Source organism: Fukomys damarensis, unplaced genomic scaffold, assembly GCF_012274545.1.
Source record: "Fukomys damarensis isolate Sample0158 unplaced genomic scaffold, DMR_v1.0_HiC HiC_scaffold_8, whole genome shotgun sequence".
NCBI classification, from domain to species: Eukaryota; Metazoa; Chordata; class Mammalia; order Rodentia; family Bathyergidae; genus Fukomys; species Fukomys damarensis.
This window is the reverse complement of record NW_022900920.1, coordinates 30,231,597-30,257,294: the sequence shown is the minus strand read 5'-3', so window position 1 is coordinate 30,257,294 and position 25,698 is coordinate 30,231,597. Positions and strand designations below refer to the sequence as shown.

Here is a 25,698-nt window from a genome sequence, read left to right as displayed (position 1 = left end):
TCTGCCCCCAGGGTATTTCCTCAGCTGCGCCCTGTGGCTTGTGAGGCAGGGCTGACTCAGGCTGCTGCAGAGTGCATGAGGTTCGCTTCTGGACGTTTCTAACCCCTGCTCACGCTGCTGGGTTGGAGCAAGTGTGTGTCGGAGGGCTGAGCTCGGAGGCACTGTGCCCCGGGGAGTCTGGGATTTATCTGGTTGTGCTGTTCGTGTGGTAACTTCTAACGATGTGCTGAAAGCAAAGGGACACCAGACGAAACTCAGTGTAGAATTTCCCTCCAGGCTGCCAGAAAACAAGTACAGTTGGGAATAGTCTGTATTATGGGGTGAGAGATACATGGGGTGATTGGTGACAAAGCCCGGGGTGATGGGATTTCTTGTGTCACGGTTTTGTGGATCTAGGAAAGTCCCCGACAGAATCACTTGAGAATCCCTGGTGTTGCCCTGCTGGGTGAAGAAGAGTCATCTGATGGCTTAGAACATGCAGGTCCCCAGAGCGTTTATTCATGCAGGAGAGTGGAGACCAGATCTGAGGTGTTCTTGTGATTTCTCCAGGGACCCTCCCGTGCGCTGGAGCCCGTGCCTCTGACCCATTCCTTTCCGTGAAGCTGTGGCTGTAGCTCTCTCTCTCTCCCTGTGGCGCCCACCCAGCCACCCACTCTTGCCCACCAGGCTTCCAAAGCTCCAGGGGCTCCTCCTCTCATGCCCACAGCACCTAAGTGCACCATGAGAGCTGGGTAGCTGCCGCCTGGGTGAGTGACTCTTGCTGCAATTCTGGCTCCACTTTCCTGGAGCAGAACCACACCTCGCACTGTTGTCTGGACCCCTCAGAGTGCCCAGTGGTGGGAGGCAGGTGTGTCCTTCCCTCCCTGGACATACCTGCTGCCCATGTGAAACCTGCTCTTTTGAGTCAAAGTTGTAACTTTGGAAGAAAAACTGCCATCTGGGGCCTGCTGGATAAGTAGCCTGGGGAAAGGGAAACTGTGACTCAACCCCTGGGGAGAAGGTGGCCATGCCAGGAGCAGAGTGGCTCAGGCAGCTGTAGAGCAGACCTGTGGTTGCTTATGTCCTCCCGGGGTGCTGAGCTGGGAACAAAGCATTGTCTTGACCTTGAGCCATTGAACCTTCCTGAGGATTTTGTTGGGTTTGTGTGTAACTCATCCTTGAGGAGTTTCCGGTGGCGGTTCCCACACACCTGAACTGCTACGGTAACCTCAGTGGTGCTGACATCACAGGTTAATTGACACCTTCTAATCAGGGAGGAGGTGGAAGTTGAACCACTGGGAGGAAGTAGAATTTTTCAGGCAGGAAAATCTGAGGCGCTGCCATTTACATGTCATGGGCCTCTGCTCGCTTCCATCTCTCTGACTGGGTTTCATCCCTCCAAGAAGGGGAAACAACAGAGGTCATGGTTTGGAGGACACTTCCGAGGGTTGAGTGAGACACTGGATGTAATACTGCTACGTTTAGGTGTCCAGTGTCCTCCTGGAGCCTCAGGTGTGAAGAGGAGGGGCTGTGACAGACCTTGGGCCATGGCAGCGCTGAGCTGCCTCCTCCGTCTGGAGCTCCGGCATAGGCAACTCCAGGCCTCCTCTAGATGCCTGGAAACCCGCTCCAGTGTGGCTGCAGGGCCTGTGCCCCCGTGGCTGGCTCCGCCCCCTTGTCTGCTGAGCCATTTCTCCGGACTCCCCTGTGTCTTCTGTTCCATCCTGGCCAGGAGGAGCCTTCGGATCCTGGGAATGGGAGAGTCACTGCTGACCTGCGTTTGCCAGTGAGTGCTCTCGGTTCAGACCCGACCTCCAGGCAGTGTGCAGATGTGGACAGAAGAAAGTGCATGCTGCTGCTCGGTGTCTGCGGCAGAGCCGAATATGACCAAGGTTGTCTGAATGAGAACCTGCATTGGAGGCTCCTACTCCAGGTTGAGTGAAACAGGCCTGGAAGCACAGGCCACCTGGCCTAGCATGCTGACCACACTCCTGTCCTCTTCTCCTGACCTGTGGCCAGCTCCTCTGTGTGTTGTACTCCTTTAGAGTACTCCATTAGCCGATCTGCGCTCAGTCTGTTTCTGCATCTGACAGTCCAGGTCTGGGATTGGAGGCTTTCGCTCCTGCCTACCTTGTCTGCTCCCTGTCACAGAGGAAGACAGAGCCAGTGCATGGGGAACACTGCCGAGTCTCTTCCCCCTTGTCCTTGGCAAGTTTCCCTGGCCAGGACTCTGTTTCTGTAGATGAGATATGGGAGGGACTTATTTCTACAGAGATACTTTGCAAAGGATAAATTTCCCAGGGTGGTGGCCATAGATTCTTAGGAAAAGGAAGGACGAGGAGATATGAGCAAGTGTGTGCTGGTGGATCAATACAAATAAATTATGTGTTCTTTGTTGTTACTTCCTGGGCTGCACCCGAGAGGGCTCTTTAATCATTGCCATCAGTGGCTGGAGCTTTCCCTCCATCCCAAGGAGTTATAATGGAGGCGGAGGTCAGGCCTGTGTTATTTTAGGCAATCCAGATGATTTTTCTGTGGGAGTCCTGGTCAGGCTGCTAGAGGGATGCTGGCCTCTGCAAAAGACTGGAGGGGAGCAATTCTTCTCAGGCTCTGGCATGGCCTTGATTACACTCTAAATTTTTCTACCTCAAATGTCTGGGATTTATAGTCACTTTCCTGGTTGAATAGATGGCCCTTCTCCCGTGATATACACTGCAACCCTCTGGGAGTTTTGACCGAGTCCTTGTCTAAGAGCTTGAATAGAACAAAATGTGCCCCCCACTTGGCCATCAGTGGGGTGGCCCCTCATCTACTGCACCTTGGGGTGTGGCTGTTCTGGCTCAGTTCTCTGATGTTCTGAGTTAAGACATAGCCCAAAGCCAAGGTCGGGAGAACCTGGACTCTGGGCAAGGTGAGATCCAGGCTGAACTTTGTGAAAAGGGACTGAAGAAGTGACCACACATGTGGGTGAGGCCGAGAAATGTTCCAAGGAAGAAGATGTCAGAAGTTCAGGCACTCGTACAGTCAGTCCCTGAGCCAGATGGACAAGAGCACAGTGGGGGAGGGAGAGGGCAGTGGGACGGGGAGGGTAAGGGAAGGGGGAGGGTAAGGGGAAGAGGAGGGCCGGGACTACGAGCAGGTGTCTAGGAAAGGGATGAGGCGCAGGTTGAGAGGAATACCTTGGAAGTCCACCCAGCCAACCTCGGGAGTGGAATGAGGGTAGTCAGGCCAGAGACTCTCGAGCTGCCCTCCTCTGCATGGCAGGGGTGAGTTTCAAGTCCAGTCTTGTGATTACAGTGAATGACTGACTTTCTGGAAACCTTGGAGGCATCTTTTAGCCTTTCTGTTATTCCTCTTTTGCAGTTTTTAGCAATTACCTTCGTAGGGTTGGTTTTTCGTCCCTTCTTCTTTCCCTGCCCATTGCTGTTACCTCAGTTCCAAACTCTTACCTTGTATGTTTTCCATCATTGCTGTACCCTGCTGGCTTGGCCCCCTGATTTTCATCTTTAACAATCTCCCATTCGTCCTCTGGTGGTCACTTGCTTAGGCGCATTCGACTTCTCCAGGCCGTTTGCTGAGTGGAGCTGACACCCTCTCCCTGTGTAGTGGGTAGAATGGCGGCCTCCTAAGATATCCGTGTCCTGGCCCCCGGGAAATGTGACTCTGTTAGGGTCACACAAAGGCACTGGATGAAAATAATCACCAGAGCTCAGGGTAAAGCAGTTGTCCTGAATGATCTGGCTGGGCTCAGTGTAATCACAAATCTCCTTAAATAGGGAAGAGGGAGCAGAAGTCCAAGTGGAAGATGTCCTGAAAAAGGACTTGGGGAGAGGACGTGGGCTTGGAAGATGGGCAGGGACTGTGAGCAGGGCTTGGGGCAGCCCGTGAAGCTGCAGAGGTGAAGCAGTGGTTCTGCGTAGAGCCCACAGAAGAAATGTAGGAACGCAGTTCTCTGATAGTGCTGGTGAAGCCCTTTGGATCTCCAGAACTTCAAGATGGGTCATTTGTGTTGTGTTAGGTGTGTGGGTATCTGTTTCAGCAGTGTAAGAAACTTGAGCACCTGGTATTTAACAGCGCCGTCGTTTGGCTCCATTCTGCTCCCCTTCTCTCTGTACCAGAAGCTCTAGTCTCTGCGGCCCATCACACAGGGCAGTCTTGGCCTCATCCCAGTGAAGAAGTCACTGGCCCCATCTCGGGGCTCCCGTGAAACTCACCTGAACGTTGGGTGCAGGTCCCTCTGAGTGTCACACTAGTCCCCCTGTTCCTTGTAGGAAGCTGTGTAAGTCCTCATTTCCTCTCTCATGCTGACCATGCCTGAGATCGGGGGCTCTGCATCCCCTAGCCCTCCATCCTGCCAAGTGCTGGGCATTGCACATCACCCACTGAGAGGCTCTGTAGTACCTTGCAGGATTGACTGGGAGACAGATTGTGGTCAATGCCAGATCCTAGAATGGGGAAAAGTGATTTCCAGCCCTGTGTTTGCAGACGACCCATGAGCTGGAGGTGTAATAGTGAATAAAACCAGCATGTTTGCCCCAAGCCGTCTCAGGGTCCAGACAGGTCCCTGCCTTGGTCTCATCTGCACATCTCAGCTTAGTGATGGCTTCCATCCTGAGAACTGCTCATTCCTTCAAGATACGCTGGGTTCTGGAGAGGAATGTGTTTGGCTCTGAACCAGGAGAGGAAGGAGCAGGTGACAGTAGGGCCCGCAGAGAGCCCCTTAAATGAGAGATGAGTGGTCGGACCACACAGCAGGCCTCCTGGGCTTGGAAGTTCCATCATCTTCTGTCAGAAGCCGGCAGTGCAGGTCCCTACAGTGAGGACCTGAGAGGCCAGGCCAGATGCTTTGTATTTTGCTAGCTCCACATTGTCATCACCAAAGAGGTGACATGCCCATCCGAGGGCTGTGGTAGTTTCCTGCCTGCTCTGCCTATGGATCTGTATTATTTATGTACATGGTATGTGTTGAGGGCTTGCTACCTGCTTGGCTGCGAGGCACTTTCATCACTCCTCATGATGACCCAACAGAGAATGGGGTGTTGGTGTCTTTTTAGAAGGACGCCACCCAGGCTGAGGAGGGCAAATGCTGGTCTCAGGTGACAGGGAGCGAGTGGCAGAGCCTGGATTCCACACTGGCACTCAGTGTATAGCTTTTGCTCTTTTCCCAAGAGGTGTATTGTGATTTCTTTTCTATTGACTGTTGTCTCTGGAGGCATCACTCAGGGGACATTGGTGCCTCAGTTTCATCTTCCTCCGCTCAGGTCTGTTTCTGCCACTGGCTTCCTCCTCAGGATGCTGTTGGAGGGTTGCGGTGTCCTCATCCCCGGTGTATCTTGGGGTTCAGTAGCCCTGAACCATGGAGCAGAGACTTTAGGGGGAATTCTGTGGTTATTTTGCTCCACCCCTCTTTTGTCAGGCTGCATGTGACTTAGATCATTTCTGAGAGATGGCTGTCTCTCTCACTTTCAGAGTCCTTTGGGGGAATGAGAGTGAATGGATTTTTAATTCATTTTTAATGGCTTGTTACACAAAATTAGAACAACCCCCCTACTAGTCAGCCTTTTTTTTTTAACTAGCTCCTTCAACAACCTCACTTCCTTAGTCTGTCACTTGCCTTTTTTTTTTTTCAGCTACCAAATTCTATAAAGTACTTTCATAGCAGTGCTCTGTTTTAAATGCAACTAATGCTTATTTCTTGTCCCTTCCTTGGATCATGGAGGAGCAGATGAGCCTGGTACTGAGTCCTTCCCCTCCTTGGCCAGCTTACTGTGACAGTCTTGTCATCTGGGCAGTGTGGTGGTGGCATCTACCTCTCACCATGGTTGCACCTGTTTTCTGTGAAGTGCAGAGTACCAGATGTGGTGGTTTGGATGTGGTAGGTGCTTAATAGTGTTGGTGTGCCCCTCTGTATGTGTTCTGCTTTTGTCTGAGTTACTCTTACCCGTCGAGTCATGCTGCTTGCTAGGGATCTAGTGTTTTCTTTAGCTCATATTCCATCAGATGAAGTGTGTACCCTATTCTGCTCTAGAAGTCCCGAGAGAATCACGATTCCTGAAAACACCACACAGCCACATGTCACCGTCTTCCCTTCCTGGCCCTGTACCCCTTTATCTTACTGTCTTGTGAAGATTCTTTTGTATTTGAACAACTGCCTTTTAAGTTTAATTTTATTACACCATGTTTGCAGTACATATGGATTGCATTTATCATGGGAACTGGTACATGCACACGTCACATCTTAATTCTTATTTTTTATTTTCCATCCTGACCTCTCCTGTTCCTCCTTGCTCCTTCCAAATCTTGGTCCCCTTTCCATTTGCGAGAGCTGTGTTCTTTCACAGTCCACTCGGAACTCCCCCTTCTGGAGAGACTGGGCAGCTTAGGCAGGCTGAGAAAAAGACACTCTTGACACTAAAGACAGCAAGGAGCCCCTGGAGACTGGTAGGAGGACCAGACTTCACCTCTGCTCTAGACAAGTTGTTCTGGTGTAGGGTCAAAGGTGGAGGGGACCAGGAATTAAGTACGGGTGACTGCAAAGGTCGCTGTGATCATCTTGGAGCTAACCTGGTGTCCACTGTCTGTCTTCCTGCATGTGAGCATTTCACACAGCTGACCACTCGCTCTGCCTTGAAATGCTCCCTTCACTTGGCCTACAGAACCCACCCTTGCCTTTGTTTACCTGGATTTCACAGCCTTCACTGGACCAGCCAGGGTCTCTGAGTCTAGATGTTTCCAAAAGCAGAGATTCAATGCAGGAACTGATTCCAAGGCATCAGACAGGATGGAGGAGCAAGAAAGAGAGCAGTGACAAGAGCTGCTCCGGTGTTGGTAATGAAGAAGCCTTTACACACCCCGTTGGGCAGAGAGGAGCCGGACTAGAGATGGGGTCCTCCCTCAGCCAGGTTCCTGCTGCATATGCTGAGCTTCACGAGAGGTGCTTGGGAGACCTCGTGTCGTGTGTCTTCACCAGTTGTGCTGCTGCTCTGAGCTTCTCTGCCATCCACTCTTGTCCCCTCCCCTGCAGCATCAGCCTGGATGCTGCCCACAGCAGAGTCGGGAGAGCGGATCCAGGGCCCTGTCCCCGCCCTGTGGGTGGGCTGCGGAGAGAGGAAAGAGAATGGTCACACTGTGATTCTATCCAGTGCCATGCGATGGGCTCTTGTGAGGAAGCTGTCACTCCCTTCTAAGAGGCTGATGCATGAAGGCCCTTCTCCGGGTGACATCAATTACTTTTGCTACCCTGTCACAGTCCTGTGTGGATCTTCTCTATCCTAAACCACTTGTGAAGTTAACCACCTCTGACATTCATTATTTAGAATGAGAGGCGCAGTGAGAGCAGGAGAACAGAATAAATTGTGGGCGTGACCTTTCTTTTTCTGTCCCCTCCTCATCTCCATCATACACATTACAGCTGTTTAGATCCTCCATTTATCTGTCTGTCTGTCTACTGTGCACCTGTCAGTCAGTCACATCTCTCTGTCACCATCTGCTTGTGTGTGTGAACACATAATACGAGTGAGGTAAATATGCGCAGTTGGCACTGTATTCCTGACTGGCACTAGCCACAAGGCCATGCTTGACAGGTGCTGTGAACAGCTCTGAGCAGATGTTTTGTCTCCTAGTGACAGAAAGTTCTCCTTGGAAACTGAGACCACTCCGTCAACAGAGTCCAGCGCCGAAGGGACGCGAAACTATTCTGTGATGGCTTAACTGGGTGTGACGTTGAAGGGAGCAGCCCTAAGGGGGCGCCCTGGCTCATCAGACCTTTACATTGGAGGACAGCATGAGGACTCCGGCTAGTGCTGTCACAGACTCCTCAAAGTCCCGCACAGCCACGCGTGGGGCCTGCTGCTTCTGTGCCGGCTCAGGCCAGTGACGCCCCGACGGCTGCGGCCACCATGGCACCCCATCTGCTGTGGAATGAGCCCCTCCTTGGAGCTGTGGGGCACCATGACCATGGAGAAGGCGCCCGCAAGAGGGAAGCCTTTGTTTCCAGCGAAGCCACTGCAGGCAGGGGAAGCCACTCTAATGGGAAGACCTGGCTCCCTCTGCCTGGACGCCACGCTGAAGGGCGCAGTGTAACCCGCCGGCCACTAGGCGCAGCAGTGGGCCTGGCGGCAGGGTCCACGCAGCTGCTTGGGGTGCAGTGACGTTCTCTCCTCCTCAGCTTCCACAGTGCGTGCTGCGTGATCCCTGAGAGTATTCCCCAAGGAAACGTGCCACCGTGGCACAGACATGCAGCACGCCCATGGGGGGGTCTGCACGGCCACCCTCCTCATCGCAGCGCGCTGGCCTCCCGTTCTCCAGTGTCTGCCCGCCTCCAAGCGCGTCCTGGGGCCTAAAGCACGTCTCATGTCTTCACTGCCATGCAGTTGTGCCATCCCAGCCCCTCTGTGACAGTTCCAGCCCGGCTTCTCTTCCCCAACTCCACACTCCTCATCCAGCGCCCAGCTGGGCGGCTCCGTTTTAGACCCTCTCAGCCTCTCAGCGTAACATCCTAAGTTGAACCTCCGAGCTGTCCTCCAAACCATCCTTCCCTCAGCCTCCGTTGCATAAATGGCAGCTCTGCTCCCTCAGGCCAGATGCCCAGGGCCGCCCTGACCTCTTCTTTCTGGCCACTCCTGGTCCCCCTTCGTCCTTGAATCCTCTTGGTGTGGTCCGCCGACAGATGTCGATCCTGTCTCTTTCCATTCCCCTCTCCCAGTGCTGCTGCTGTGGCCTGGGCACCCGTGTTTCACCCAGATTATCACAGTCCTCCCAGCTCACTTTTATCTCCGTCCCACCTTTATCAGCACAGCCGCCATGCACATTTCCTGATGACTTCCTGTGTCACCGAAAGTTACAGTGCTTGTCGAGGCCTCACCTTTCTGTCTCTGTCCTCATCTCTTGCTCTGTCCCCTTGCTCACCTCTAGCTCTGTCAGCCTGCTTGCTAGACCATGCCCAGCACCCTCCTGCCCCAGGAACTTGGCTTTGCCCACTTATGCCCCTTGTGTTCACCCAGAGAGCCACTTGACCTCATGCAGGCAGGTTTTGAATGCCAGTTTCTCACAGATACCTTCCCTGGGCTCCTTTTGTACCTCTGCAGCCTCCACTCCTGCAGGCTGCCTTTTAACGTCAGCCCTTTCTTGTTCCCTACATGCTTATTATATTTTTGCTCCCTTGGGCACTGACCAACATCTGACCATTGTCATTTACCTGTTCGCTTAATTGGTTTATCTCCCTTGCTCAAGTGTAAGATTCATGAGTGTAAAGAAAGCTAGTTTGTTTTCTTCACTGCCCAGTGCACGGTACTTAGCAGAAAGCTCTCCCTACACATTGGTTGGTGACTGAATGGAATCCTGCAATTTCAAGGACTGCAGCGTAGTTCAGAAAACTCAGAGTTTGTCTTGCTACATGAGGATGAGGAAGGAATCGGGTCATGCTGAGGTCCAGGCTTGAGCCACAGAGTTGAAGATGTACCCTTCAACAACCAGGAAGAGAGGGCGACAGGTGTCCGAAACTTCATGCATGATGTACTGATGAAGTCGGTATCTCTTGAGCTCCTTTATTCCGTGCCTCCCAAGTAGCGTGTGATTCATAGTGGGAGGCACACCCAGTGGGTGCATGGGCAGCCTTGTCCTGTGGATCCAGTGGGCTTTGGATTATAAATGTTCATTTCGTACCACAGGAGGTGGAGGCTCCTCTAGGTGGGAGGAGGATGTTGGGATTCACTACACACCCCTGAGGCTTTGAGTGTGCGCTTTCGGCACGCGCTAGGCATATGTTTAGCACATCATCCTTAGCTACTCTTGGTAGAGAAAGCCATTTGCCTATTCCCACTGTCAGGGGACAAAGAACTTTCAGGTTGGGGCAGGATCCTGGGACATAGTTCCCTTCACTTTTGATCACCTTATTCCTAGTTCTTTAGCCCAAAGCCTCCAAACATAAAGAACTGACAGGGAGGTGGAAGTGCTCATCACCCCAGAGGTTCAGTATATTTGTGTTGAAATATCCTGTTGTGCTCTGTAAACATGCGTAACCGCATATTACATATTAATCGGGGAAACAAAAAGGAAGGGGGAGGGAGGGAGACAGAAAGGAAGAAGGAAGAGGAGGAGGAGAATGTAGGGGGTGCGCAGAGAGACCCATGGAGTTAAAGGCACCAAGATTTTGGGACAGGTTAATGAGCTTCAGAGTAAAATTTGATTGGCATCACAGGGCCTCACCTCATGGGCAGGAGTGTGCTAGTGATGTATGAATTGTTGGGCTGCGCATTACCCTTTCTGAGGACAGGAATCTGCTGGGACCTCCCGCCTGCCTTCCCAAACTTTGCAGAGCGGCCAGGAGAACACTCTGGCACAGCCTCCTGCCTTGCAGTAGAACTGACTGGCGTATTTTAGGAGGCTGCCAACTCTGGAATCCAATCCTCTCCCCACCAAATAAGTCTTGGGAACCCTTGTAAGCTGAGAAGAGCTGTCCCATAGTAATTCTGCTGTGCACTGTGCAGCTTACATGGCAGTGGCCTCCCTTACTGGATCTGAACTTGTATGCCTGGAGAAGCTTGGGAACTGTGTCCTGAGCCCCTCGTTAGGGAGTCAGCTGTCCTCTGGTTCTGGGTGCTGTGTTCTTCCCATACCTCGGTGCCAGGCCTATCCAGGAGCCAGAAGGCTGGCATGGTGGCAAGTGGGTGTTTGGACACGGGACCTGCAGAAGGGCTCTGTGTGAAGTAGGTACGAGCCTGCCGACCTGGGAGCGTCGCCCTCGAGGATAGGATGTGTGGAGTGGAAGCTCCTCCCACCGGGTACCCTGGCCTGGCCTGGCCTGCCCAGAAATACAGCAACACCGGAGGCTGCAGCTAAGGGGGACCACCCGCTCCCTGACAACAGGAGCCTTTGCTTTTCTGGTCGCTTTGTCACCCAGCATCTTCTGTGCCTGGCCGAGGGCAGGGAGAGATGAAGGGGAGAAGGGGCAGTGTGAGATAAAGCACAGAGGCATTAGTTGCTGGCATGGTGTGTCTGTCTATAGCCGGCCTGACCACCTGGGCAGGGAGGACACTGGACGCCTGGGGAAAGAAACTGGAGGTGGATGGTCTGCAGAAAGACAGCTGATCTGGTAGGAGGCCAGCATGTCCTTTAGTCCCCTTACCCTGTACTGAGTCCCGAATACGTATGTGCTTTTCTGACTCACACACACACACACACACACACACACACACACACGCACGCGTGCACGCGGACTTGGCTCCTATATGTGCCTGTGTAGACCTAGCTTACGAGAAGAGCGGTGCTATTTACTCATGAATTATTTCACTTTATTTTCACTTCTCTGGCTGTCTGAACTCCAGATTTGTCGTCAGGTCAAAGAGGTACTTATTTGACAAAGCTTATTTGGCAAGCCTGGGTCTCCTAACAGTTCGCTTCTTTCCTTACCACGTATCTCTGTTTCTTTCTCAAAGAACAAAGGAGGCCGCAGTTATCTTCCACCTTGAGCTCTGGGTCTGATTCCTAGAGTTTGGCATGTGAATACATGTGGCATTCAGGACTGAATGATAAACCCCAGAGGGCCAGGGCACAGCAGACCACGTGCTTGCTTCTGCTCGTCACCCCACACAAGTCCCCAGGAGCCCTGGCTGCAGGAAGGAGCACTGCATGGGAGCACTGCATGGGAACCAGCACGGATGCAGCAGATGAACCTGGGAATGCTGGCTCTGTCCCTCGCTGGCTGGTGGCCATGAGGATGCTTTGCTTATGGGGCCTCTTTCCTGGTGTGTAAGGCAATGACATACCTGCTGGGTCTCCCAGGTTTTTAGCAGGATGTGATCATCCGGCTTAGTTCTTAGCACATAGTAGGGCTCCAATTAATGTTTGGTTTTTGCTTTTCCTTACTTGAATTTGACCGCCACTCTCACTCTGGGGCATCAGCTGGAGGAGAGTCAAGTCAGGCTTGCTGTGGGTCTGGGACCAGCCCCCGTCCCTCGAGACCCTGCATGCCACCCCACTCCCTGACATTCGGGCACACGCACACCCTCTGTTTCTGATCTGAGTACTTGCCTGGCAGCCTGGGCCCTGCTGGGTGGGTATGCTGTGTCTGCTGTCAGTTCTCTTTCCTGATAGTGGCTTCCTCCCTCGCTGGTGGCCTTCGGAAGGCTGGGAATGGTGAGAGAGCCAGGGACCTGTAGGCTTGCTTTCGCTCTTGGTTTTGTTGGCTCAGTACAGAATATCTTAAGCCAGAAGGTTGCATTATCATCTCTTCATGTCTCTATTAATATCTTTGTGTGCTTGTTCCAGGGAACAAGAAGCCTGGGTCCCTACTTCTCAGCACTGACCTTTCCTTGGGCACTGCTGACGTGACTTGCGAGTCACCCTCCTCCTGCCTTCCTACTGCTCACTTTCTCTGTCATGTTACATCACATTTAAACATGAGCACTTGGCTAGATCTGGATCTTACCATGGTGCAGTGGGTGGCATCAGCTTGGCACAGGAGTGAAGCAGGGATCGTGGCATGATGGAGACTTTTCTACATGTGGTCCTCTGGTTGCCATAGGAACCATGCCCACCAATGCAGTCTTGCAGTGGATGGCCACTGACTGGCTTCAGCTTTATGCACTACAGGGTGAGACCGCTGCTGTGGGTTACTCAGACGAGTCCAGATGGTGCAGAGACCGTGGGTCCTGCCTCAGTCTGGGCCTCTGTTTCATTTCCTCATCTACTGCTGAGTCTATGAGTTACCAGATGGAGTATCACTGTCTTCCACTGGCCCGAAGGGGATTATCCTGTAAAACCCATTAGTGCACTGAGCTTGTCTGTGGAGAGGACAGAGATGCCGGAGAGTCAGTGGCTACTGTGTGCACTAATGCCGCAGGTACCTGGCTCGATTCTCTACCTGCAAATAACCATTCTACTGGGGATGCTTCCTGTGCACTTGCTACTCCTGTCCTGAGACAGTCTGGAAGGAAGTCTGAGCCCTCCAGTAGTGGTCTTAGCAGAAGTTCAGTGTCCAAACCAACCTTGCCGAGGACTCCCTTTGACCTGCAATGGGTCACATTTCTTGCCTTTAATTTTTGCTTTTTTGGTTTACATAGAAGAAACAGAAGTAGAGCTGACTGAACCCTAGAGTGCTGGGTGAGAAGAAATCTTGAAGCAAGCATTTTGTTGTGAAAGTGCCATAAAAATGTTCAGTATAATGGCTGATTCTTTTTCTTTAACCTTTAGCAGATACCTAGAATGAGAAAGTCCAATCTCGGTAGCAGAAATTCATTATCTTGGACAGAGTTTAATGGCTGCTATGTAAATGAACTGGAGGAAAGCTAAATTGTGGGATCAGTAGGAGCTGAGAAAAGTGAAGCGAGTTGTGCGTAAAATTTAGATAAACACAGTTGTGTTAACTGGGTTGTCACTAGTGCAGACAAGTGATGTGCGGATGTGTGTTATCCATCTGCTTTTGATTAGAACTGATTCAGGGGCAGGTACTTAGCATTCTTGGTGCTGGGAGGTCGTGCCTAAGCCACTGCCTGTGTACTTGTGAGGGGCAGCAGGGCAGCGTCTGACATACAGGTCCCCAGCTGGTGAGATAGGAAGGGCAGGAGAACAAACTGACCAGCCCCAAGTCACCTCACTGTGCCACTGCCTTGGATCCGGAGAATGGTGCAGCTCTCGGAAACGCATGCGTGTGCCTCTTCCTCCTGGGGTTCCTGACCCCACCTGGAGCACAGCGAAGCCCAGTGACCTGCTTACTGCACGGTGGGAGAAATGCCACGTGACCCGTGGCCGATGGCATCAGAGAATGATGGGGGTGGAGCCAGCCTCCATTCAAATATTTGCGCCTGCAAAGAAGGCCCTACCTCTGGAAACTGCATCTCTCTGAATCCCTTCTGTAGGCAGAAAGAAGTCTTCCTGTTTTGGACCCAGTTCTGCACATCAGTCATATTGAGATCAAGGGCAAGCCCATCCTCTGATCTCAGGGTGGCCTTGGTGCGCAAAGGCAGCTGGAGGGAGGTGGGGTGTGGAGAAGCAACTGTCCCAACCAGCAAATTCCTGTGTGTGTGCTTCATTTCAGATGCAGAGAACTGTCAGGTTTAAAATAAATGCTACTAGGAGCTCCAGTGGTGCAATCGGTTCACGCGCGGTGCTTATATAAAATAAATGCTACTAGATCGAGGGATGCATTAAATTAATAATTTTCCCCTGCTTCAGCCCGTAATACCCCTCGTTTCACTGGATAAATACTAATCCCTCCTCTGGGTGATGTGAGACACACTGTGCAGTGCTGCACAAACTAAAGTGAGTTTCCTCTCTTCCCGCCTGTAGGTCATACTGATCCTGACGAAGCTGTATGACTTCAACCTGGGGAGTGTGACCGAGAGTTCCCTGTGGAGGTAAGTGGATTAGAGATTCTTAATCCCCGCTCGGCTCTGCTCTGGAGAAGCACAGGCCAAGGGACTGGCAAGCCGGGGTATGATGGAGTAGAAGACCGACTTCCAGAAGCCCCGTAAAGCCCCTGGTGGAGCTTAGCACCAGCCTCTTTGGGTGGCTCTCAGCTGCCTTGGCACCTTCCTCCTCTGCAGTCTCTCAGTGTCTCGCTCTACTGGGAGAAGGCAGCTTCCGGTCAGAGAGCTCAGAGGGATGCCATGGGTCTGTTACTGTAGCAGGGACTCTCGCTGTGGTCCCATGGCCTTTGCCTCTAGAAGGTGCCCTGGTTCTGGAGAAGCCGGAGACCGTGGGAACAGGCACAGTCATGAGGGTGCATGATGACTGTCATGGCTTCTAGGCATTTCGTCCTTCCTGACACGAAATCATAAGAAGTTGTATTTTTACCACTGTGTTGGTAGAAAGACAAGTATCTCAGTATGTACTAAAATACTTTTTGCATTCTAAAAGTTTATTCTTCTCTTTGTATTTTAGAAGAATTTAAAAGGTTCTTGTCCCCTAAAATGTGAGCTTGGGCACTTTGCCTTTCTCTGTGCGGAATCCACAACACAGGCTTGTGGCAGTGCGGGGGGCAGGGGTGGGAGGAGAGGGGTGCCTGGGTCAGCGGGGCTCTGCTGCAGCGGTGACACAGGCTCCCTGTGGACAGGGCTCACCCGCATCCACACACCGCACGCAGATCTTACACACCCAGACAAGCTCACACTCACACATCTAGTAGTCACACTGGACAACAGCAGGTTTCACCGGCACGGTGACTTGGTGTTTCTCACTGTGCCAGTGGCCCTGGGACTACTCCGCTGTGCATTCCTTTCTCCACACAGGGGATGATGCTGTCACCAAAGGCTGTTTACCTGGCTGCGACCTCACCTCAGTACTGAGTTCTGGGGTTTGCTGGGATCTTGCAGCACAGGGACCAGTGTGCGCTCATCTGACTTGCTCGTGTGCAGAGGACCCCAGGAGTGTCCCACTGGGAGTCTTGGTGTCTGTTAATGCTGAGGGGTGACCTGGGCCTGTCTTCCTCTGCATGGGATGTCTCGTACCTCCTTTCGCTGCTCACTGAGGGCTGGCAGGGGCGTCAGTAACCACTGCCAGCCTTGCTTCCTAACCACACGATATTTTCCGGGGAACTGAAATCTGAAACCATCCCTCAGGCCCAGGCTTAGTGATGCCCTGTGACAGCGTCAGCCATATCCTGTGCAGTCTGCTTGGCCAACCATGGAACAAGCCTGAAAACCTGTCCTTGTATTGAGAAACAGCTGTCCCCGGCGTCCCATGTTTCAGAGAAGGGTTTGGCTACTTCCAGCCATGGGCCAGGCAGCTGCAAGGCACTAAATCCTTATTAGCCCCAGCACCCTGACCTTTTTCAGGGTGAGCCCTGAGTCACAGTTCACTGTCGGTACCTGGATGCCTAGTCATCCAGGTGCCGCTATACAGGTGCCAGGTTGAACGTCTCGAAACTCTGCCGCGCCAAACACTTTCCGAAGCCTCTGTGCCTTCCTTTCCTTGGGTAGCCATGGCACCGCTGTGACCTGGTGGCTTCAGACAGCAGGTATTCGTACCCCTTCCATCCTGGACGCCAGAGCCTGAAATCAAGGCGCTGTCAGGGCCGAGTGCCCTCGGGAGGCCCCAGGGAACATCCTACTTGTCTCTTTGAACTCCAGGGGCTGTTGGCCTTCTTGAAGCCGCTCCACTGCCATCCGCCCTTGTCTTCACTTGGGCGTCTCCTCTCTGAGCCTCGGGATGTCATTTGTCATTGTATTTAGGGCCCACCTGGGTTCTGCCATCCACCGCTGGTCTGTATTTCCCTTCTTAGTACTCATGGCCATCTGGCATGCTAAGTATTTACTCACTGATTTATTTATTGTCTACCTGCCACCACTAGCGCCTAAGCTTTAGAGAGAGGGAGGTTGTACTTGTTGATTCAAAGCTGGGTCCTCAGCACCTAGAAGAGAATCTGGCAGTCAGAGGTGCTTAATACATGTTTGCTCAGTGAAGGAATTAACGGATGCCTCGTTGTAAAGATTAAATAATAAATGCAAAAACACTTAGGACAGTAACTCATGTACATACTTCACCGGAATTATTAATGAATGCTAGGATCCTGTATGTTTGTGTGGTCTTTCCGTTCCATTATTGATTTTGTTTTTAAGCCTCCATTGCCACAAAGATCTGTGTGAGGGGAATGTGCGGGAGACCACAGGGGTGGATTCTGTATACTCTGTGATAGGGCCAGAGCCTTTGGGATGAAGGGAGTGAGGTATGGAAAGAAAATCCCTTAAACTGTTGTCCTTTTGCCAAAAGGACATCATCCGTCCTTTACGTGAAAGACTCTGTGCTGGGTGTTGGAGCGAGGAGGCATCACTCCGGGAGGTGAGAGTAGAAGAGCCCTGGCATAGCAGGGCAGCGGTCAGGCAGTGCTGTGCTGCAGGAGGGAGCCAGGTGGCAGGCGAGAGCAGCTGAGTGTGGGGCTGGACGGGTTCCGTGTGGTTCCCGGAAGGGGCTTCCCACAGTGGTTGGTCCGGGCTCAGCTGTTCTGTTCGGCTGTCCCAGGCAGCTGGCACCTGTGCCTCAGAGGCGTAGTTTTGTTTCGCAGTTTCAGACGTCCACGGTCAACTGGCTTCGCTAGACGCATGTGGGCAGGACTACGACTGGTGGAGGGTGTGGTGGAGGAAGTCGGCTCAGCTGGCAACAGTTGAGAAGCAGACGAGGCTAGAAAGAACCAGATAGAAAGGGGACGAAGAAAGGGACAGTGTCCCCAAGATAGGAGCACTGCCCACTCTTCCCAGCAAGGCTCCACCCGACAGCCCAGTCCCTGTGGATGCCCTGGGGCTCTCGGGGCCCAGCTTCGGTCACCTCTCCAGGAGTGTCTTGGTCCTGTCAGGCTAACAGCAAAGTTAACCAGCACGGCAGTTTACAGGGCACACATCCCTGCGTGACTTGTATTAGGGGCCGTCCCTGTGGATCAGGGTCTTCTATGAGTGTGTTTTAGTGTCAGGTGTCAGGAGTGCATAGTGAAGCCGAGGTGGGGAATAGAGTGTGAATGAGGAAAGAGACTGCGCCGAAACTTGGGAAGGTTTTGCTTCCCTGCCAGGGCCTCCCAGGGAGTCTTCTGGCTTTTTGCTGCCTTCCTCATTCATCCACTGCCGTTCTGTCTCCCACTGTCTTTTTCTGGACTGATGATGATATACTTTACAGTGAGAGCCTAGAGCACTGTGAGCTTCCTTCCTAATACAGTGGGCTGAGAAAAGACACTGAACTAAACATGCACCCTTTTAGCTTTGTGATTTGGCTCAACATGCAGAGCCAAGTTGAAATTACATTTGGTGACTCGCCTTCAATTTTCTGTACAATAGAGAAGCCCTGGAGCAGCAGATGTCATGACAAGATGACACCCCTGCCAGGTTACAGTCTGATATAATTATTTGCCTCACTGGATTAATAATTCAGAGGCTTTCTATTTCTAAATAGGCAAGTCTGTTTAAAAGCAGTTAAATCATGCAGTGAGCTCTCTGCCTTTTGCTATTGTTTCTGGAGCTCTTCAGTCCTCTTGACAGTGGTGCTAGCCAAGGTTCTCCCTGCACTCACCCCAGTGTGGCTATGCAGTTTGTCACGTAGCACAGCCTGCTGGCGGCATCCTCTGGTCACACGATCCAGCCCATGTAGGATTCCAGGTTTGAGGGATTGCTGAGGTGGGACTGGCTTTTCTCAAGGGCCCGGAGCTTCCCTAAGTTAGCTAGGCCATAAGGCTGAGCATGAGAGCCCTCCCTGAGCTTGATCTCAGACTCCTTCCATTGTCACATCCTCCCAGATGGAAACTACGCTAGAGAGAGACGCCCTTCTCTTCCTGTCTCCTCCGCTGCCACCGAAGGTGGGCTTGTCCCATGGCAGGAAAGGCTGCATCTTGCTCCTTTCGTGCAAACTGCATGGGGACGTGCATTGGTGCACACATACATGGGTGCACCAATGCCTCGTGGTGGCATTAACCCTCCTTGATTAAGGAAGTTGAAACTCGGATAAGGCTAATTAATCCGCTGCCCCAGGGTAAAATCTTTAGTGCTGAAGAGAAAGCATGGCTAGGATTTATGTTTCTGATGGGCAAATCACTCCATGGATTCCATTCTGTATATATTCAGGGTCGGCACTCAGGCTAATAAGTGGTTATATTACCTTTCTCTCTCAGAAAGTCCCAAGTATCCTTTCCAGCGAGAGGATTCTGTCTGCCCATCCCCAGTGTAGTCTCCATCAACACAGTGGTGGCAGAGGAGCCCCGTGGTGCGGTCTCTGTAGGTGTGGGGTTCCCATAAGTGTGAGGTCCAGGATGGAGCTTTCTGCTGGCTCCTGCTTTAGAGGTCCCCAACGAGTTCAGTGGATTTGCTTTGTCAGGGCATTCAGAGGCACCCAGCGTCCTACACAGTGAGGGGTCCCCCTAGTTAGATCTTTCCCTCCCTTCCTTGCCTTATTTCATCCATTCCTAGCCCAACAGTGTGGGAGACCCTCTGCTCTTAGAAAAGCAGTCAGAATGCGCAGACGTCTCCTCCATGCCTAGCGTCAGGGTCTGTGGTAGGAAGGAACTTCTTGGTTAGGGTGTTCATGGAGCAGACTGAGTCCCAGGTTCTGCCTGCTGGAGGCTTTCTCTGGCCTTCCTCCCAGGTAGGGCTCGCCGCTAGCTGCACACCCTTACACTGTCCTGGTGATTCGTTCACAGCTTGTGAGCTTCTCGGTTTGGGTGCCATGTGTCCTAGTTGTTCCTGTATCTGTGATGCCTCGCATTTTGCTGTACCCCCCCAGCCAGCCCCAGCAGCAGCTTTCCCTTGTCCCACCCCGTCTTTGAATTGAGCTGTCCCAGTCTCATGCCGCTTGGGAAAACAGTGACTTTTCATTTGATTCACAAGCTGTTGTCTGAACCATTTATTTCCTTCCTAATTGTTCTGTCAGTGACCTTTCCCAGGGATGCTATTTTTGCAATAGAAAATGGAGACCTTTTGTATTTATTAATTTTTTGTTTGCCAAAAAACTCAGATAATAATTGCTAACACTTCCCAGAAGTTATTAGTTTACAAATTTTAATGACACTCATGATTTATTTATATGCTTTCCTCCCTCTACAGCTGCTCACCCCAATTCCTTAGTGGGATTCTTGCTGAATCTGAGCGAATTAATGGCAATAGAACTGCAGATTGGAATGACATTTTTTACTATGTTGTTAATTACAAGCTTCCCGTCCCGTTCAGTGGGCTCTGCACTTGGGAGGTCCAAAGGCGGCACTGGTACAGACTGTGGAGCCCACCCACCTAGGACAGGAACCTTCTTCTGTTTGCTTTAGGTGTCATGAATCCAGTACAGATTCCCAAGTGGGTCACGGGGCATCCAGCTGTACAGATATGAATTGAGCTTCCATCATGTAAGGAGCCCTGAGCTCAGTGCCTGCAGGTACAGAGTAAGTGTGTCATGATGTGATCCTCAAGGAGCGTTTGGTTTGGTTGAAACAGAAGATTAATGTACATAGGAAACGGTGCAGGCAAGAATATGTGTGTGTGAATACGAAATACCGTATCTTACGTAACAGATGGCTCTGCTCCAGAAGCGCTTCTGCTTTTACTACATTCACCCCACCTTAGTCCGTAAAGAATGCAAAAACAATCCTAGCAATAAGTTGAAGAAGAGGCCAGTATGGCACGCATGTTTTGCTTTGCTGTTTAATATAATGCATCTTATTTTTTTCTGGGATGTAAGCCTCTTACATGAAGATGACAGTTATCCTTGATATCCATGGGGGCTGTATTGATTCTAGGACCGCAGCAGACACCAGAACTGTAGATCATACCCCAGTCCCTCATACAAAATGATGTACTATTTGCAGATACCCAATGTACTTCCTCCCCATTTGTCTCTAAATTACCTGTTCTATCTAATACAACATAACCGCTATGTAAATAGTATTCTACTATATTATTTAAGAAACAGTGACAAGAAAGAAGCTTGTAGGTACTCAGTTCGTATGTTATTTTGTGAAAGGCTTTTGATCTGTTATTGGTCAAAGCCTCTGCTGCAGAACCAGCACATGTAGAGGGATGACTGGGTTTCCCAGAGTGGTAGCTCCTAGGGAACATATGGAACTACTGAGCATGTGCAGTGCTCAGGAAGGCCGAGTCCTGAGTGCAGTTTGCTTGGATGTGGATCACAGCTCTAGGTCTCGCTAGCTGCATCACTTTCAGCAATGTTTTGATCTCTCCAGGCTTCCGTTTTCCTGCCCATCTGATGCAGTGGTAATAAGACTGGTCTTGCAGAGGTTTTTCAGGATTCAGCGAGACGACCCATGGATTTCAAATTCCAACAATCTAGTATTATCAGATATAACAGAAATTGTTATTTGTGCATAGATTCCTATCACGTCTTCTGAGCCCGACAGGTTTGACAGGCTCCGGATGGCAACTGTAGATTCAGCAAGATATCTGGACTCGTAGGCACATAGTGCCCAGAAAGGATGCATTTCTGTTGAGACAGGGTTTCCTGAGTCTTCCCCTTTAAGTGTTCACCGGTGTTTGGCAAAGGCTGAAGACTTACGCATTTCTCGGTTTTCGCACCCTGGACGGAGGTGGTGATGATGGTGATGACGATGGTGATGATGATAATTTAGGTGCAAGATGCAGAACTCAGTCTACTCTCAGTCCCCCAAAGTGGTGGTGAGTTATCTCACCTTTGATAGGTGTATTTTAAGGTAGCTTTGGGGGAACTAAGCCTATTGAAGATCTATGTTACCTCTCAAGTAATTAATGTGGATGGCAGTGTTGGGCCATTTGTGTCGCCCAGGCGTGGTGTATGCATGGAGTTACCTGTGGAATTCCCTAAACATCTAGGTGTGTGGTTCCTACACCAGGGACTGCAATTTAGTAAGGCCGGGCGCTGTTCCTGCATTTATAATCTTGAGAAGCTCCTTGGTGGATTCTGATCTTCGTGGGCTGAGATAACTGAGCTCAGAGGAAACTGGGGTCCAGGCCTGTTACTCCATGGATGGATCGCTCGTGTACCCTGTTTCCTTGTAAACAGAGGTAATAGATGAAATGGTCTCTCAAATCTTCTCCAACCCTGAGTCCAGACACTGCTAGCAGGAGGCACACAGAGGATTTATAATGCCCAACGGACATGTTCCTTTACTCTTGAGCTCTTTAAAATGCCTGCTGGTGGAGTTGTGAGCAGAGTATTGACAACATGCTGCACTCTGCTCACTGCTGGCTGTTAGCTGGGCGGTAGGCATTAGCTGGCATGTCTGTCCTGACTGCTTCATCTAAATTGATTAAACACAGGAAGCATCATTCCATCTATGAAAGTCTTTGTTCTGAAAAGATAGAATGAGACAGGAGGTTGCTGTGAAGTCATTTGCTAATATTAAGTCATTGGGCATCTTTGCTAGATAATAGAGAACACTGGAGAAGTAGGTCTGGATTACAGATTTAATGTTCTCCTATTTATTATAAGAAAAATCACTTCTTTTTATGGCCTAGTCTTTTTTCTTCTGCTAGGCAGGACTCCGACATGCATAAATCTTGATTTTTGTCCAGTGGCTGAGAGAATGTAAAACTTTGGTATGGATTGTGTCTGTTGATTGTTATTTTATGTCATTTTCTCTTTCCTCCAAATGCACTGCCATTTCATCACAATCATAAACAGCCCCACCATTTGGAGAAGGTATGCGAAATCCTCCCCATCCCTTCCCACAGCCTGAGAACCCTCTCGTTCTCTCAGCAGATTCATTAGCCTTCTAATGAAGTTAATAAGGGAACAGGACCAGACCGTCCCTTCTAAAATAACATTGATAAATGAGTGCATTTCCCTACTCTCTAAGGGGGCCTTAGTTTATTTCTCTGCCATATGTCCATGTGCATAAAACTCTGATCAGTGGGCTCTTGGAAAGTGATTTCAAAAAAGGAAAAGGTTCCAGTTCACAGAGAGCCTATTTCTATGTTTGTAGGTGAGGGGATTTTTAAATACCCCATTCCTGCTTATCTGTATAATGACTGTAGTGATTAGGCAGTCAAACTTTCATTATTACTTTTCATCATTTGGTTGCTGATCATTTTATTGAACATGCTGGCTTTTGGCACTTTACCCACAGACCACTGCCCTAGGCCCTATTTGGGGAGCAGTCAACTGGTAAGGAATCTTCCTGTCACTCTCACATGCCTGCAGTCTCTTTACGTCAGTGAGTGAACTTGGGGAGGAAGCATTTCATATCCCGCTATTGCTTCCCAGTGTCTTCTGCCTAAGTTCAATGTGAAGTTCGGTTTTAAAATGCAATAATAAGGTTTGCCTTTAAAACTTTCTCTTTAAATGACACTAGTCTTCTAAATCTGCACGTTTAGATCTCCTATCCCTGGGAGGGATGTGAGGCCTGCGTAATTGAATATTCTGTTTCACAGATGGGTACACTATAAAGTCCCAAGTGGGCTGGTGGTCAGTGCTTTCATATCTGGGCCCACATGCAGTTCTAACACTTAAGAGGTTCTTGCTCTTGCTGTCGTATTGCTAATCACTGTTTCCTAGTCCTTCCTGCTCAAAACGATTTATACTTCATAAGATCTGTGGCCAGTGGACTCCTTTGGGGATCAGAATGGGTTTCCAAGGGATTCCTTGGATGTTTGTGTAAGTAATTTTCACTTCAGCTGAATTCACCTAAGAATTTTATGAAGCCTGTTTCCTGGACCTCATTCTAAACCTACTGAATCAGTTTCTGGGAATAAAATCTAGCCACTTAGAGTTTTAAAGAGCTCCTCTCTTGACTCTGCTGTAGCCACTGGCTCAAGGACTTCATGGCCACCTTGGCTTTTAAAACCTCCATGATAACTTTTTTGGGGAGACCTCACCACCAGCATACCATTCTTCCCTCTACCCCTTTTCCTCGTATTTGGCTCAGAGTAACAAGTGCAATCCTTCATGCAAACATATGTAGTTGCACCTTTATCTTTATAAATAACAACCATAAAGGTTAATAATTGGAATGAGCTCTGGCACATTCTAATTAACTTGCATTCTGTCAGCACCAGGCCTCTCTAATTGGGCAATTAACATTGATCTTAGAGTGCTGCCACAACAGAATGGTCATGAGGTGCTGCTTTCTTTCTTGACATAAGCCTTGTGAAGGTGAGTTGGCAGTTGGGATTCTGCACTCCATAGGGGATTGGAGAACACAGGAAGTAGGCAGTGACATTGGAAGACTTTCTATTCGTGACAGGTATTGTGGTGGCAAGCGACAGAAGTCATCACCAATTTCAGCAAGATGTAGAACTTGTTGGAAGGACACTTACATGTCTCAGCACCTGGAAGAAGAGATGAAACACATACCTGCAGAAATTTTCATGGCCTAGGTATCTCCAGGTGCCACAGCAGCTGGATGGCATGGTGCTACTGTCTTGGGAGCTGCCAGCAGACAAGGTTGCATGTTCTGTGGTTTAAGTTCCTGGTAGGAAACTGTGAAGGGACCCTTTTGGTCAGACAGAGTTCTAACAGTGCTCAGGGGATGAGAGTTTCATGGCCTTTCCTAACCTATCTGTCTCCTTCTTCATCCCTATGCATAGAGAGACTGGAACCTCCAGAAGAAAGGCAAGAAACATTCTGGAAATACCAGACCAGTATCCATCAGAGACAGTCCATGTTTCTCTTAGATTCTAATGTAGAGGTGACTTAAATAGTGCAAAAGTCCAAAGAACATAGCTCAGGAATCTTATTGACTTAAGGCTGTCTGATAGATCTTATCAATGTGCTGGGAGCTTCACACATAAACTGCCCTTCATGGGTATGTCCCACGTTGGTAGATGACGGACCTGAGGTACTAAGAGTCAGTTGGTGGTGGAGATGAAGTTGGCCTTGGATCTCTCTTGTCTTACTTGGCATTGCTGTCTTGTCAAACACCTCTTCATTCAAAGTTTCGTTAGTGTTGTGGTTTAGATAAGGGTCCCCAGAGGTCCATGGATACAAGGCTTGGCCACTAGCCTGTCCTGCTACTGGAAGGTAGTGGCACCTTTAAGAGGTGGGCTTACCAGGGCGTCTCTACGTCTTTGTGGTGTGACTGCAGAGGGATGGCAGAACGCTTTGGCCCTTTCCTTATCCTCTTTCTTGATTCCTGGCTAAGAGGTGAGTGGCTTTGCTGTGCCATCATATCCTGCCATGTGCTGCCTTGCCACAGGCCTAAAAGCAACAGGGCCAGACATCATAGGTCAAAAGCTCCCAAACTGTGAACCAAGTCAGGCTTTTCTCTCTGTAATCGATCACCTCACGTGTTTCATTATAGTAACAGAAAGCTGGCTAACACAGCTCCAGATGCTAAATTTTCCCTCGCTGTCCTCCTGAACCTTGGACACCAGTAAGAGCTTCAAACATGAAGCTGATGAGGCTGGTCAGACTTAGTCTTCAAAATTTAATAGTTGCAATATGACTCTATTCTCCACTCACCCAGTGGTGCAGGATGCTATGAGTTCTCCACACATCTGCGTCTCTTACAAAGGGTGGCTGGTAACTACTGAATATTATCTAGGCTGAGTGGTCCATTTCAGGTACTTTTAAAACTGGCACTTTTATTGAGATAATTTGAGATTCATAAACAGTTTTTAAAAAGATACAGAGAGACCCTACATTATTTTATAAAGCTATAATATTTCATAACCAGGATAAAACTATATACTTCATAGCCAGGATCTTGACCCTGATACAATTCACTTACATAGTTTCACTCTGTTTTTGTTGTATCTGTGTGCACATGTGTGTGTGTAAGTGTGCCTCTGAGTGTTGTGAAGTAAGTTGGTCACTGCCCATATAGTCAGAATATCTTCGCCACTTCTAACCCTTTATTATTAAACCTTGGAAACCCTTAATCTGGTCTCCATTTCCAAACTGTTGCTTCAAAACTGTTACAGAAAAAGGAATCATGTAGCACAAAGCCTGTGCTGTTTTTTCTTCCTTTTTTTTTTTTTTTTTACTTAACACCCTGGAGATTCACCAGGGCTGTTTTCTATCATGTCTGAGTAGTATTCCAGGATACCAAAGCAATTGCAGTTTGTTTAATCACTTACCTTTTGAAGGCTATTTGTGTTTTCAGTTTTTGTCCAGCATGAATAATGTTTTCATTTTTGAGTACAGGTTTGTAGGTGAATGTAAGTTTTCATTTTTGAAATAAATGTGTAGGAGTGCAGATCTTAATTCATATGATAGTTTTAGTTTTGAAAGAAGCTGACAAAGTGTTTCCAGAGTGGCTGGACCATTCTGTAATCCTCCTGGCTTCTTTGTGTCCTTGTCAGCATCTGTTTCATCACTATCTTGTCA

At 49.9% G+C, this 25,698-nt stretch overlaps 1 protein-coding gene across 1 annotated transcript in view; it reads left to right on the top strand.

Annotated features, from left to right (window-relative positions):
* Positions 1-25,698, top strand: part of Sorcs3 (sortilin related VPS10 domain containing receptor 3) — a gene marked incomplete at its 5' end in the record, with an annotated part of 534,900 nt that overhangs the window by 139,811 nt on the left and 369,391 nt on the right. The window contains one exon of the mRNA XM_033761244.1: positions 14,266-14,333. Within this exon, the coding sequence (XP_033617135.1) occupies positions 14,266-14,333 (68 nt within the window). The remainder of the gene's footprint in view (positions 1-14,265; positions 14,334-25,698) is intronic.